This window comes from Microtus oregoni, unplaced genomic scaffold, assembly GCF_018167655.1.
Source record: "Microtus oregoni isolate MIOR12 unplaced genomic scaffold, Mior012 000220F_ref0000125, whole genome shotgun sequence".
Lineage (NCBI taxonomy): Eukaryota > Metazoa > Chordata > Mammalia > Rodentia > Cricetidae > Microtus > Microtus oregoni.
In genome coordinates, this window is record NW_024544888.1 from 202138 (window position 1) to 216097 (window position 13960).

General features: G+C 46.2%; 1 protein-coding gene across 1 annotated transcript in view; it reads left to right on the top strand.

The window, feature by feature from the left end:
- The window catches only part of LOC121445596 (rho GTPase-activating protein 26-like), a gene marked incomplete at its 3' end in the record, with an annotated part of 152582 nt that overhangs the window by 118975 nt on the left and 19647 nt on the right, over positions 1–13960 (top strand). The window contains exons 5-9 of the mRNA XM_041647741.1: positions 590–691; positions 1965–2075; positions 7112–7216; positions 8489–8618; positions 11972–12072. Coding sequence (XP_041503675.1) covers positions 590–691; positions 1965–2075; positions 7112–7216; positions 8489–8618; positions 11972–12072 — 549 coding nt within the window. The remainder of the gene's footprint in view (positions 1–589; positions 692–1964; positions 2076–7111; positions 7217–8488; positions 8619–11971; positions 12073–13960) is intronic.

Below are 13960 nucleotides of genomic sequence, written 5' to 3' on the forward strand. Positions count from 1 at the left end.
ACTGTGTCTCAAGTGGGCAGAGTGTGGGCTTTAAAGGCAGATCGCGTTAGCTTGGTGTCAGCCTTGTCATTCTCTGTGACATTTTGCAAATTGCCTTCCTTCTGAGTTTTCTTACCTCTAAAATGGGGAATAAAAATAGAACCTTGGTGACTCAAGAACTTGGTGGGAGAGCACAGGTTGATATGTATATTATTAAATCATTTTTCATTTCTTAGACAATAGTTCAAGCTAATAAAAACTTCTCAACAAAAGGGAAGAATTTTCATGTCTCAGTTCCTTGACTCATGTTTACATGGGCCACACCAGGTTTGTACCATGCTGCCACTGCCTTCCAGTCTTACCGTCCAGGCTTTCACATGATGGGTAATACACTTCCTGGATGTCCTGTGCCATCATTATAAGCCCCATCTGTGGACAGCAGCTATGCTTTGACTTCGGTTTTGAGGTTTGCCGTCCTCGATGGACATTATCTAAAGAGCAGGAGCATCATCATTTTGGGCGGAGGGAATGGTGAACTGTGAGCACATAAAGGTCCCGAGGGATCCAGCTACTTCACTCCCGTAACTTCTTACTCTCTCGCCCACCCCAGGAAGCCAAAAAGAAGTATGACAAAGAGACAGAGAAGTACTGTGGCGTCTTAGAAAAGCACTTGAATTTGTCTTCCAAGAAAAAGGAAGCCCAGCTGCAGGAGGTGAGAAACCACAGAGCTTCTGCACGGTGTTAGTTTCTGTGTGGTGCTGTGGATAGAAGCCGTTTGCTGTGTGTGAGCCAATACCTGGATTGAAGGAGACCCTAGAAACAGGCTCCAGGCTGAAGCCTCCTCCAGGGCCATGCCCTCCTTGTCCCACTTCCTTGCTCTGTAACCTGCTAGTGGCAGCGGAACAGTGCTGCCCCCTACCTCCTCCAGATCTGCTGCTGCTTCTCTCACCCTTGGCCTTAATGCTGCCTTTTCGCCCACCTGACCTCCTGCCTCGTGTTAGTGCCTTCCCAGACTGGTGTCTGAAATACTTGGGTTTTCTTATTGTTTCTTAATAATAGCTTCTAATTGTTTCAGTGCAGCATTTGATACTTTTCCCTGTTTTTATTTTTAATAATATCTTACTGTCATGCATGTATTTTGAATGTTGTTAATCATTTTCTTATTAAAATATTCTTTGATTGGGCATGGTGGTAGAAGTCTGTTATGCCAGCACTGTAGGATAAGAAGGAGGACTGGGAGTTCAAGGCTGGCCTGGGCTACGAGAGAGACTCTGTCTTAGAAAAACAAGGGTTGGGGTATAATCTTAATGCCAGAGTGTAAGGCTGTGCACCGCCCACCACAAAAAAGAAATTCTCTGACCTGCTCATCTAAACAGTAGTTTATTTTGAATGAAAGGTCAGTGTGGCATGCATGGAGCTGCCACCATCTTTGACTGTTTTTGGAGCTTTTCAGTTTGAGTCCATACATCCAGGAAGGAAGCCATTAAAGGGCAGCAGGGTGGAATGCTGCTGCCACCTAGTGGATCGTGATGATATTTTAAAGAGTAGTGTGTTCTTCAATGGCTATGAAGTTTGCACGCAAAATCGTATTTGTTCCTTTGGCTAATACTCACTGGCTACGTCTGTGGATGTCTGTTGAGGGCATGGGTGTTTAGTGAGAGTTTGACAAAGGATCTGCTCTTGTGGAACTTAAAGTTCTGGAGTATGTCTCCCAAGAAACACAAAATAATTGTTTGATAGGTCAAGCTGGAGTGTATGCGTGTGTGCGCATGCGTGTGTGTGTGTGTGTGTGTGTGTGTGTGTGTGTGTGTGTGTGTGCATCCGTAAACATAGTGTTTGGAATAGTTTTCAGTATCTTACCATTTTTATTCAGTATGATGCTGTTTGATTTCTTTTAATAATTTACCTTCACATATTTTCTCCTTGCTTAGTGTGTTCCTTAGTTAATGGCTTGTCCTCTCTGTTAAACCCTGTCTTGTTTGCAGGCAGACAGCCAAGTGGACCTGGTTCGGCAGCATTTCTATGAAGTGTCCCTGGAGTATGTCTTTAAGGTGCAGGAAGTCCAAGAGAGAAAGATGTTTGAGTTTGTGGAGCCTGTGAGTAGCTGTTTGCTTCTATCTGAACCACTCAGTAGCACAGCACAAATTCTGTTGTTCTTAATAAACTCCCAAGTCAGATATTAGAGGGTGAAAGCTGAGAGGTCAGAGAAGCAGAGTGTCCAGCCACTGGAGAGACCTTTTACCTCTACCGAATTCTCAGACTAAAGGGTAGATCCTGTCTCTACTAACGCTCAGACTGCATCTTCAGACTGCACCGTCTCCACTAAACCTCAGATTGCAGTGAGCTCCAGTCTCTTTCTGCCTTATATTCCTCTCTCTTCCCAGCCACATACCTTCCTGTCTCCACCTCTCTAGTGCCTGGCCTCTAATGGCTTAGCTCTACACGCTGACCTTCAAGCAAGCTTTAGTTGTTAAAACACAAAGTATCACTCACTACACAGCAGTGATAATGAAAATACTGCCCCATGCAGGAGGATGTTGAGCAGCCCCAGGCCTGGACTATGTCTTCTTTTAAGTGGGGAAAGCCCTGCCACTTTGGCTCCCTGGACTCTTCCCAGCATGGGAGCTGTTGGTAGAGCACTTAGTGATGGAGACAGTACAGTCAGCATCGGCTCCGGCCTCTGACCACCTCCTATTGCACTGTTGGATCTTCAGGGAGAAGTGTAAGTGGGATTCTTGCAGGGAAATGTCACAGTCCAGTAGCTCTGCTTTGTCCCACTCCTCCATCAGCCTGCACGTGGGAGTAATTCTAGGAAGCAGTGGAATGCACCCTGTCGTGTTCTCATCCTGCCCCTGGCTTCAGAGCCTTTCTGCCCCAGTCAGGCTCTGTGGAGAGGCTCCTAGAGAGGGTGACTTCTCACGGCGGATTTGTCATAGGCAGAGCAGCACAGAGATTCTGCTGAGGGGACCGGGATGGAATCCAGACTTGGCCAGTGTCTCACTGGGCACGAAAGAGTGCCACATGGGAAATGGGAAAAAGTCCGACCTGACGGTTGTACCATCCTTGTTAGAGTTCCATTCAGCACGTGCTGCTCCACCTACTGTGACACCTGAGCAAGGGCTCCACATTGGGAAAACTTTAGGGAGCCATGAAGGTGGGGAAGAGATAGGGGTAAGGACGGGAGAGGTTTAGAGGGGAGGGGTAGGGGGTGGATGGATTTTGTCAAAATGCATTCCTGTATGAAGAGGTTTTTTTTTTTTTAAATATTTGGCCATAAGAAGACTTTTCTACATTTAAAAAGTAGTGATCTTAAGCAGAAAATTCTTGCTTTTGGAGAGTATTATTCCAGCTGGCCCATCTGATTTTGGAGTTTGGTCTTTCAGTAGGCACCCTTAACAAGTAAGATATCACACCTCTTAGTTTGGGTTGAATGACAACCATAAAACCCTCACACCCAACAGATGTTTACTTCTGACATGTTTGTCAGGTCCGGCTACACAGGTAGGTGTGGCTGGGCTCATTTGCCTGGGTTTTCTTCTTCTCTCTTTGGTTCTTCCCCCTCCTCTTCGTCACCATCACTATATTTATAGAGGCAATTCCAGCTCTGCGACTTACTAGGTACAAGGTTACATCTAAGTGTTCCTGCTCCTTCATTTGAAGACAAGGCTAGAACCAGTGCATCCCCCTTCCCAGGCATTTTAAGAACTGAATCGTGTAATGGAGGTGAGGACAGAAAAGCACAGGCTTCCTTCACGCTGTCCTTGCATACAACAGGGTGTCAACAGCACTTTGCAGGAGACTCCCCTGGGGGCTCCCTCGCTTAGCTGTTGGGATTGGGCTAGAGAAGGGCGGTCTGAACCTCTACCACTTTGAGAACCACTATGAGCGCTGTGATGGCCTGGTTTTTCACCGCGGAATAGCGTCTGATTACAGGCAGAAAGGAAACCACAAGAACCCATTGAGTGAGATTTCTGGGCACACAGATGCTGGTCACCGAAGCTGCAGATGGTGAGGTGTCTGCAGCTCAGATGAAAGTGCTCCCAGTGGGCTGGCTTTCCCTGAAAGTGCTCCCAGAGAGAGGATGTCTGGGGGAGGTGTTGGCAGAGCCATACTTCCTCAGAAGCCTACAGACAATGTGTCTTTCCTTGCCTCTCCTAACTCTATCAGTTTTCCCACAACTCTTGTCTTTCCATGACTGGACTGGAAGCACTACCTTGTGGTGCTCAGATCTCAGGAGGCCTCCTGTGGAGGGGATAGAGGGAGATGGCAGTGGAGAAGTAAAGACGCCATGAAGGGAGAAGGAAGGGCCCAGGAGAACAGCACACAAGGAAATGTTTCTTATAGAAATGAGATCAAAGGACGTGAGAACCAATATAAACCTTAGCAGTCACCCTCTCTTCTGTCTCCACAGGACAAGTGAGGTCTTGTTTACTTTCAGTGAAGGGAAGGCTGAGTTCATAGCAATGACTTTAGGTTCAGTTGCTTATTTTGGGCATCTTTCTTAAAAAGCAGGTGCAGAAGGGCCAGAGAGATGGCTCAGTAGTTAAGAACGCTGGCTGCTCTTCCAGGGGACCCAAGTTCAAAACTGGACCCATGCAGAGGCTCACAGCCATCTATAATTCTTGTTTCAGGGAATCTGCTGTCCTCTTGTGGCCTCTCTGGGCACTGCATGTACATGATAAATGTACATACAGGCCAAAAAAACAACAACAACAACAACAAAAAAAAACAAACACCAACACACACACACACACACACACACACACACACACACACACACAAAACCACCTATACACACAAAACAACAGAATAATAAAAAAAAATGAGGTGGAAATCAAATTCTTAGTGCTTTGGAGAAGTGCTGGAACCCAGAATTTCAGTTGTATCTGCAGGGAGAATGAGGAGAGAAGAGCAGCTTTTACTGTGGCTACCTAGACTTCAGAGTAGTCCTTCTTTATTTCTGGAGTTGTCTAGAAGGAAAGGGATATGCATCTTCCTCTCAGGAAACAGTTATGTAGAGGGAATCCTAAAGTTTTTGCCTTCTCTGAAGAGAAGAGTTCAGTACTGGCCTTCTGTACTCTAAGGCCCTAAAAACTTATTGACTTAGGTCAGGAGTAGATGTGGCATATGCTACCCTAACTAGATGCTTCACAGACAGAGGACCCAGCGATGCCTACTTGCTGACCTCCCATGAGAATGTAAAGGGACAGAGCAGAAGGAGGTCAAGCTACCATTTTAGTATAGTGTCGGTCTTATACGACCTCTGAAGTTGTTGGGGACAGAGCCTGGATCCTGGTAGCTGGAACATGTAGGTTTGCTGACCTACATGCCAATTATAGCAAAGGTAATTGTGAAAAGCAGAGAAAGGAGGTTTATTCAGTGTGGCCACACTGTAAAACAGAACAAATGAAGAGTTCTAGTGAAGCTGCCTCCCCAAGTCCACCTTGAGGTCATGATATAAGATTTAGGTTTATCTTTTTTTTTTTTTTTTTTTTTTTGGTTTTTTTCGAGATAGGGTTTCTCTGTGGCTTTGGAGCCTGTCCTGGAACTAGCTCTGTAGACCAGGCTGGTCTCGAACTCACAGAGATCCGCCTGCCTCTGCCTCCCGAGTGCTGGGATTAAAGGCGTGCGCCACCACTGCCCGGCCAAGGTTTAGGTTTAAACAGAAGGTAAGAGGTATGCCTGACTCAGTCTTCCTGGTCAAGGGGCTATCCTGCCTATAACTGTCTCAGCTCCAGTTTGTCCTACAAGGTGATTGGACAGCTTGTTTGAAATCTCTTCTCACAAAAAAGTCTGTCCTCCGGCCAGCCCCAGGTGTCAGAGACACCCTTTCCTTCTCCTAGCATGAAAGTCCCAAGGAAAGTTTGTCTCAGTAGTCTGGTAGCCAAAGGCAGGCACACAAGTGACTCTTCTAGAATATGCTCATTCCTCCCACTTTGGTTATGCCAGTATAAAGTTCTTCTGTAGTCTGGGCTTAGTATGTGGTCTGTCCTGTCGGGGCACCCCCTCCTCTGGTGCTAATCACTCCTGTCAGACGCAGTACAAAGTACAGAGTGAAATCCTTCACAGGCGCCAATGGAGCTGCCAATCTGAAAAGTGGAGCTGGTGAAAAGAGGTACAGATGTATTTGTGGAGGGGCTGGAAAGCTAAATGCCACAACACAAAGGAAAACAGATGCATTTCCCATAACGAATGGTGGTGGGGTCTGGAGGTCAGAGTGGACCTCTCAGCAAGCAGCTGTGATCTCAGTTCCGTCCCAGCCTGGTGCTAACTTTCACTGTTGCCCCTTCTTCATGTTAACACTGCGCTTGCAGACAGTCTGGGGAGGACTTGGGAAGGGCCTGGGAGGTTCGTACGTCAGCGTTGTAGAGAAAACACACAGGAATGTTGTGGGTGGGGCATAGGGCAGTTGTTGAGGATATGAAGGTGTTGTGTGAGAAACTGCGGTGAACAGGTGATTCCATCACTTTGTGTGGTGGAGATTAGATCATGAATACACTCACCTATTAGCCTTAGAGGATTTAAACGGGAGTCAAGGGACCTAGCATAATTGAAGCCAGGGTGGTGTGTGGTTGCTTCATACAGGGGTTTTTAGTGTTAACTGTGGGGAAGTTGAAATGTGCCTAGGTGTAAGTCTGTTCTGGGTGACTTCCTGTGATCTGACTCTGCTGGCTAGATTACAGGCACAGAGCTCACCAGCTTCCTTAACAACTTCCGAGTCCATGTGACAACCTGGTGTTATGACTGTTGAGCAGCTCAGGTGCAGCTTCAGCCTGTAGTTCTGAAGAGGTGATGTTCTTAGGCAGTGGTAAGCATTGGGACCAAGGAATAGGTTTTGAATCCTGCCTGACACTCACCATGAAGTAGGGGACAAGTTACTTAGCCTCCAGAGGTGCCTCCTCATTATTTAAGCGGGTCCTTTTCATATTGAAGTCCTAGGTGGCGTGAGCACTCAGTGATACGGGACATGGGAGAACACAGCATCTCACCCACAGAGATGCTCAGTGTGTGTTCGTTGACATTACTGCCTGTTCTATGCTTCCCAGACAGACGGTGCTGGAAACTCAGATCTTGCTACATTTTTTCTTCTCAGCTGGCCTGTGTGACCTCTGCCTTTCTTCCCTCTTGACAGCTCCTGGCCTTCCTGCAAGGACTCTTCACTTTCTATCACCATGGTTATGAGCTGGCCAAGGATTTTGGTGACTTTAAGACACAGTTGACCATCAGCATACAAAATGTGAGTGGGGGCAGGGACCAGAGAGGGAAAGGAGAGGGTGTGTTTGCTCCAGAGTTTCTCCTCATGCATTGGAATGAGGTTTGTGAGGTGGGTTCCTGATGAGGCTCAGAGGACGACAGTGGGGATCGGTTGTTTCCAGAATGTAAAATGGCCCAGATCTAAGCACCATTTCTCTTCCTGGAAGTGTTGCTGCTGGTTCTATGTATTTTTCAGAACAGTGTCAGGATTTCCTTGGCAGTGGAAATCCCAGTTTAGCCCAGGCCAGACTAGCTGCCTTCTGTGCAACCAGCTGCCTGGCCTCCTGAGGTCTTATGTGAGTGTCCAGGGGTGGGAACTCAAATGGTGTGCTCTTGCTGGGCCCTTAGCAAGGCTGACAGGACATCTAAGTCAGTGCCATCCAAATACAGCTGCTTCTCTGGCTTAAACCTGGGACTCTGCGTGTGCAGACTTGTTTATGGTATTTGGGGCATAAGTCATAAGGCCAGCTCTCCTTTCACTTTGGGATTGACCACGAGTCTCAAAGCACTCCTGTGTAGGACCTAGATCCAGGTATTTCCTGCATGGCTTGTCCTGCATGGCCTTTGGAAGTTTGGACCTTACATGGTGGTTCCTTGTTGACTGGGAGAGCAGGAAGTGGAGGAATGTATATATATTTATATAAATGAATATATATACATTCATTCCTTGGGTGAAACACAAGTTCTCATACACGCTAGGCAAGCTTCACTTCAGTCTGAAGGCAGACTTTGAAATAGGGATTCATGGATAGTAATAACTCAGGGCCTCTGAGAGACTGAGCAAGATGCAGTTGGAGGTTTTAGACTCAGGGGTTCTGAGAGGGCCTGAGTAGAAGCCAGGCTGTTCTGCATGAGGGGATGATGTAGAAAGCACCCCTTTTAGGAGGATGCCATCTGTGGGCCATCAGCAAGCTACATTTCTTGCAACTGGAGTTTTGAGGACTGTGGTCCTAAAGGTCCTAAAGGTTCTGCTATTCTGGACTGCTTATTTAAACACCCTCCACTGACTCCAAGAGTTGCCACGCACGCTTGAGGAGTTAGGTTGGGTGTTCGCATGCTTCCTCGGAGATCTTGGTGGTTGCTAGAGTTTGAGTCCTCCAGGTATGGGACTGTAAGGCAAAGATGTACTTTTGCAAGTGAAAATTTGCCCATTTCCTAGACCATTGAATTGCCCCTTATTTAGTTTTATATCTAAGCTTTCTGTTTAGGCTGATATTCAGCATTTGATCCTTTGAACAAAATTCCTTTGTTCCAGACAAGAAACCGCTTCGAAGGAACCAGGTCTGAAGTGGAATCGCTGATGAAGAAGATGAAGGAAAACCCCCTTGAGCACAAGACCATCAGCCCCTACACCATGGAAGGGTACCTTTATGTGCAGGAGAAACGTGAGTGCGCTGATTGGCAGGAGGGGGTGCACTCGCAGCCTTGGGCAGGTGTTGCTTCTGTAGGTGCCCGCAGATCAGCGTCCACAGTCTTTCCTGCCTCCAGGTGATGTGTTCTGTTCCCTCTGTGCTAGGATTTCTCTCAGATGCTACCTTCCCCCGAGGCTCTGTGGTAGGTAGTTCCTTTCTTCCTAGCATCTCTCTCCTTTTGAACCTCCATGTCTTAGGGTGCTTATGCACCCCACCCCAACCACATGGGCATTGGAAAGTCTTACAGACCACACCCCCTTGAGTGCCTTAGAATTTGGTGACTCTGCTTTCAGTTGAGAGTTATCATGGCTTGGGCCCTTTTGATTTCCTTCCCAACTCCTGTGATTCCAATACTTGGATTTTACGGAAAGTCAAAATGAAGAGGAGAGTCAGGAAGAGGACCCATCTCCTTGTAATACAGTCAAGGGAAGAAATGCCAGGAGCTGCTCCTTGAATGCAGTCTTTTGGGAGGACTCACACGCATACCTTAGGCCCCAGGGAAGGCTTAGAGGGTATGCATCCAGGGCAGCACCTCCAGGAGCCAGGAAGAAGACCCTGAAAGCTTCTGCTTTCAATGTTTGTTCTACTAGCAGGCACCGGTCCTCCTTAACAGGATCTTGCTGAGTAGTCCAGACTGACCTTGAACTCGTGATCGAACTTTGACTTTTCCTTCTGAGTTCTAGAGTCACACACCTGTGTGCCAGCATGTTTTCTTAGCAGGAGGCAGGGCTCCTGTATCATGTTGGTGTGTGTTCTCTGTGGTCCTCTCAGGCAGTGACTTCACTCCTGAGAGCCCCAGGTGAAGTAGGATCGAAACTCTTTGTTCTCGTGATTATATACTTAGTACTAGTGCTCACGCATAATTGCTCGGGCTTATAGTTGTTCCCATCTGACACTAGAGACTGAAGTGGGGTTGGAAGTATTGGCTACAGTAAGGGTTTTACATTCCTTGTTCTTTGAGGAATGAGCTTGAGGGGGGTTATAGGAAGCAGAAGCCACTTCATTGGTGTGCTTCTCTCCCTGAGTATGGAGTGGTGCCCTCTTTGCCATGCGGGCAGATTCCCTCACCCCATCCCCACTGCCGTGGCTGGAGGTGACTTAGAAAAGCAGACTTTCAGGAAGGCGAGGGTAGAGGTCACTGTGCCTGCAGTGCAAGGCTGCTGCCGTTCTTTGCCTGTGCCTGTGGGGTCACTTTTGCTCACACTGCACGGCACAGCTCTAGACACACATTTCTCACGCTCTTGACACTAACACGTCGCTTTTTGTTAGAACTACCTCTTCATTTTCTAGCACACCACTTCAAGCATTTCATTAGGATACTGTATACTTTGGGAACTTACTATTTTTGGTAATTTCCAAGCTTACAGGAAAGTTGCAAGAATGGTATGAAGAAAACATGAATTCAGATCCACGGTTTCCCAACGCTTTGCTCTGATCGCCCCTCCTGTTTTCAGTGTTTGGCTGTGGATATGTGCACTACCCATACACACTCCATTTCTCCTGAGCTCTTCCGCTCTCATGCTCCATCATGGTGCCCATTGGTCCCCTGCTGGTCTTCGTTTCCATCATCCAGTCAAGACACTGTGTTGTCTCTCCTCTGTATGGCCGTTGCTTTCTCTTTGTAACTAACCAGCATTCTGTGGGAGTCACCTGACAGTTACGTGAATAGCGTTTTCTTCTCCATGTTTCTCCTAGAGTTGTGACCTATTGATCCTTGCCTAGCCTGATATGTCCTGTGATGGAAATTTCCCACTTTTACTAGTGTTGCCAGAGTTATTGCTTCTTTTTACCCACCCTCCGTATCTGTCCATCTGCCACCTGTCAGACCATCTGTCCTTCCCTATGTTTCCATTGTCAATAAAGCCTTAAGATTCATGTTTCACTCACAGGCTCTAATCTATTACTTTATATACCTTCACGTCCACATTGTTTAAGACAAAGCACTGGAACTTCCCCCAAGCTCTCAGAATGTTTGGTTTTTAAATTGCCTTTAATGATTAATGTATTTCTGTGTATACGTTTGTGTGTGCCTGTGTGTGTGAGTGTAAGAGACAGAAACAGGAGTGAGATAGAGGAGAGAGAATGCATATATATATATATATATATTACATAATATATATGAGTGTGTATGTGTGTGTTCTTGTGGGTATACAAGTATGCCTATGCATGTGGTTGCCAGAGATTAACCTTGGGTATTGTTTCTTAGGTGATATTCACCTTGTTTTTTTGGACAAGTTTCTCATTGGCCTGAAATTCACTGAGTAGGCAAGGCAGACGAACCAGGAAGTTCCAAGGATCTATCTGTCTCCCCCTCTCCAACTGTGCATCAATAAACCTGGTTTTCTTTAAAACAATAATTCTAAATTAATTGATTAATTAGTTAATTAATTTTTACATGGGTTTTGAGGACCTGATTTAGGTCCTCATGCTTGTAGTGCTTTATTAACCAAGCTGTCTCTGTAGCCCCTCTGTTGCTTTTCCAGGTTATTAAGTGATATCCAATACTTATATTTGGCAATCATACCAAACCATTAGTAGTTGCTAAGTGGCTGCTGACTCTCCTTACATGGTGTTGTTAATTTTGACCATTTCTATTGTGTGAGCTCTGTAAACACCTAAAACTAATATTGATTGAAGTCCTTGCAGGCTGGTAATGCCTTCTTCCTGTAATAGCACTTTGTTGTTGAAAATAAAGTAACTGGCCAGGTCCCCCGTGCAGTCAGACACTTGGTGGGCCTTGGCACTGTGGTGTCGCCCTCTTTCCTGGGGAGGATTTTGCGACAGACTCCTTAGATGCCATCTAGGCATTTAGTCACTTCCAGTCTGCATCTCTGGTGTCTTTGAGGTTTCCATGTCTGCTTTCAGATCTTTTTGGGTTCTGCTGAAGTAAAAATTAGAGGTTTGGAAGTAGGTCAGAACCCCCGAGGTTAGTCACCGGGCCGCCGTGTGGGAGGCACGATGACATTGCCCAGATGGAAATGGGGACTGACACGTAGAAGAGCCCTCTGTGCTCCTTCCCCAGTCACCTCAGTCAGGGGAGAGGATGGAAACTTCACCTGGAGATTGATGATGGGAACCAGTATTTCCCCTGTATTTGAAGCCCACTGGATGTAGCATTAGTAGGAGGTAGAGACCCTGTATATCTGGGTGGGGAAAGCATTGTTGGTCAGGTTTCTGTCAGCCTAGCTGTCTAGGGTAGCCTCAGGGTGGAGGAGATGGTTTAGCCCGAGTTCCTGAGCGTTGTGACCCATGTCTGTTATGGCAGTCAGTGGTGTGCAGCACATGGTGGAGCGTGGAGATGGCTAATAGGCAACCTTCCCTTGCAGGTCACTTTGGAACTTCCTGGGTGAAGCACTACTGTACATACCAACGGGATTCCAAGCAGATCACCATGGTCCCGTTTGACCAAAAGTCAGGAGGAAAAGGGGTGAGTTCACTGTGACAGTGTCTTGCTTGGTTTGCTTGGCTGACAGGTAATGCTCACAGTACATACACATCTACAAGTCCAGTGTTTTACTGTAAAGATCGTTCATTCTACAGCAGTTCCAGGAGGCCCGTTTCTCTGAAAATGCTTAGAATAATCATTGTTAGCATTACTAACTGTGACCAAGACTCTTGTTTTACACGTATACACCGCGCCCTATGTCAGATATCAGTGAGTTACTAGAAAGTCGTGGTTGATTGACATCATCCTGTGAAAGTGATCCCTATCTCTCCTGCTGGGTCACCAGAGCCGCCAGTGGGCAGTTTAGATGAATCCGTTAGTAATTTCTGTGTAACAAGTTACCTCTAAACCTTGCAACTTTTAAATCCATGCCAGCTCTCTTAATATTTGCATTCTTAATATTCTTTGTGGACCAGGAATTTGGGGGAACATTTTATGGGTAGGAGGCTGAGGCTCAATTCGGTCCAATAGTAGCTAGGACAGAAGCAGTGTGGATCGGAGGCAGCTCAAGGCTGGCCACACACAGCTCTCTTCGTCTTCCAGCTTTCTCTCTTTGTCCTCCATGCCCCCTCTGTCTCTGTGGTCTTGGACTCTGAGGCATGGAAGATACTCTGTGGCTGTGTTTCAGAAGGAACCTAGCACTGCTCCTGGGGTTCTCCCTGTGTTCTCCAGGGTTCTGCCTCTTGCATGCCTCCAGACAGTTGTCTCTGCTCGCCACCCTCAGCAGTCAGGTCCTCCCTTACAGAGATATGTGTCTCCCTGGGCTGCCTTCCTACCTTCTCTCGCCTCATCACCCTGTATTTCATCATGTCCTAGGATGGATTTTTTTTTTTAAAGTTGATTGTTTAGAAATTTTTGACCACCTTGTATTTAAGGTTTTACCTTAATTCAGAACTGAAACAAATTCTCCAGTTACCAACTTTGAATATTGCCTCTCTTTATTTTTTGCTATTATTTCCTTGTGAGTATATTTAACTGTTTCAATAAAAATACAGTTTTCATCTTGTGTCAATCGCTTTCTGTAAGACAGCACCTCACTTTGTCACCTAGGCTAACTTGGAGCTCATGTGCAGTCAGGCTGGCCTCCAGCCCTCATGGTTCTTTTGCCTCTGCCTCCATTCTCAGCCTGAATGTTTTTAATCTTTTTGAATATTTGGAATATATTTTGAGTCATTTCTTTGGTTCTATCTTTGGTTTAAATATTTTTTTCAGTTGTGTCTAATATTTTGGTAAGTTAGTTCTTCGCTAGCCCTCACGCTGGCCTTCTATGGACATTTTTGTGTACCATGTTGAGTTAATGTTGGAGAGCATTCAAGTGCACAAGTAGGGAGAGCACAGAGACTGGGCATGCCTGGGCTGGGCCTGTGCTGTGCTCTTTGCTCCTCAACTCCAGCTTTTCTTCCTGGATCTCTTACTTGAGTGACAATAAAAAGTTTTATCAGCATCTCTGTTCCTTCCTTGTATTCAAGCAGTAAGAAAGCCCTTTTCATTATTTTTCTTTCTTTTTTTTTTTAAGCAGAGGTGATATTGATTTACAAATAATCTCAGGAAAACACATATGTTAACAGAGTTAGAAGAGAATATTACAAATTATACCCAAGTTACTGCATGTCCCCTAGCTTTCCTAGAAGCAAGCCCTCCTTGTTTGGAATGGGTCATAGTTCTTTTCTTCCTATGCACGCCCTAGAAACCAGCTGACTCCATTGTTCTTCTCCACAGGCTTTGCTTCAGGACTTCTCACATGTTTCCCAGTCTTTAATGAACTCAGTTGTATTTCACAGTTCCTTTCTTATTACCCTTGTCAGTAAAGGGTGGAGATCCATACAGTGGTCGGTGTTTGGGTTTCCAAGGACTTCTGCAAGATCCCATA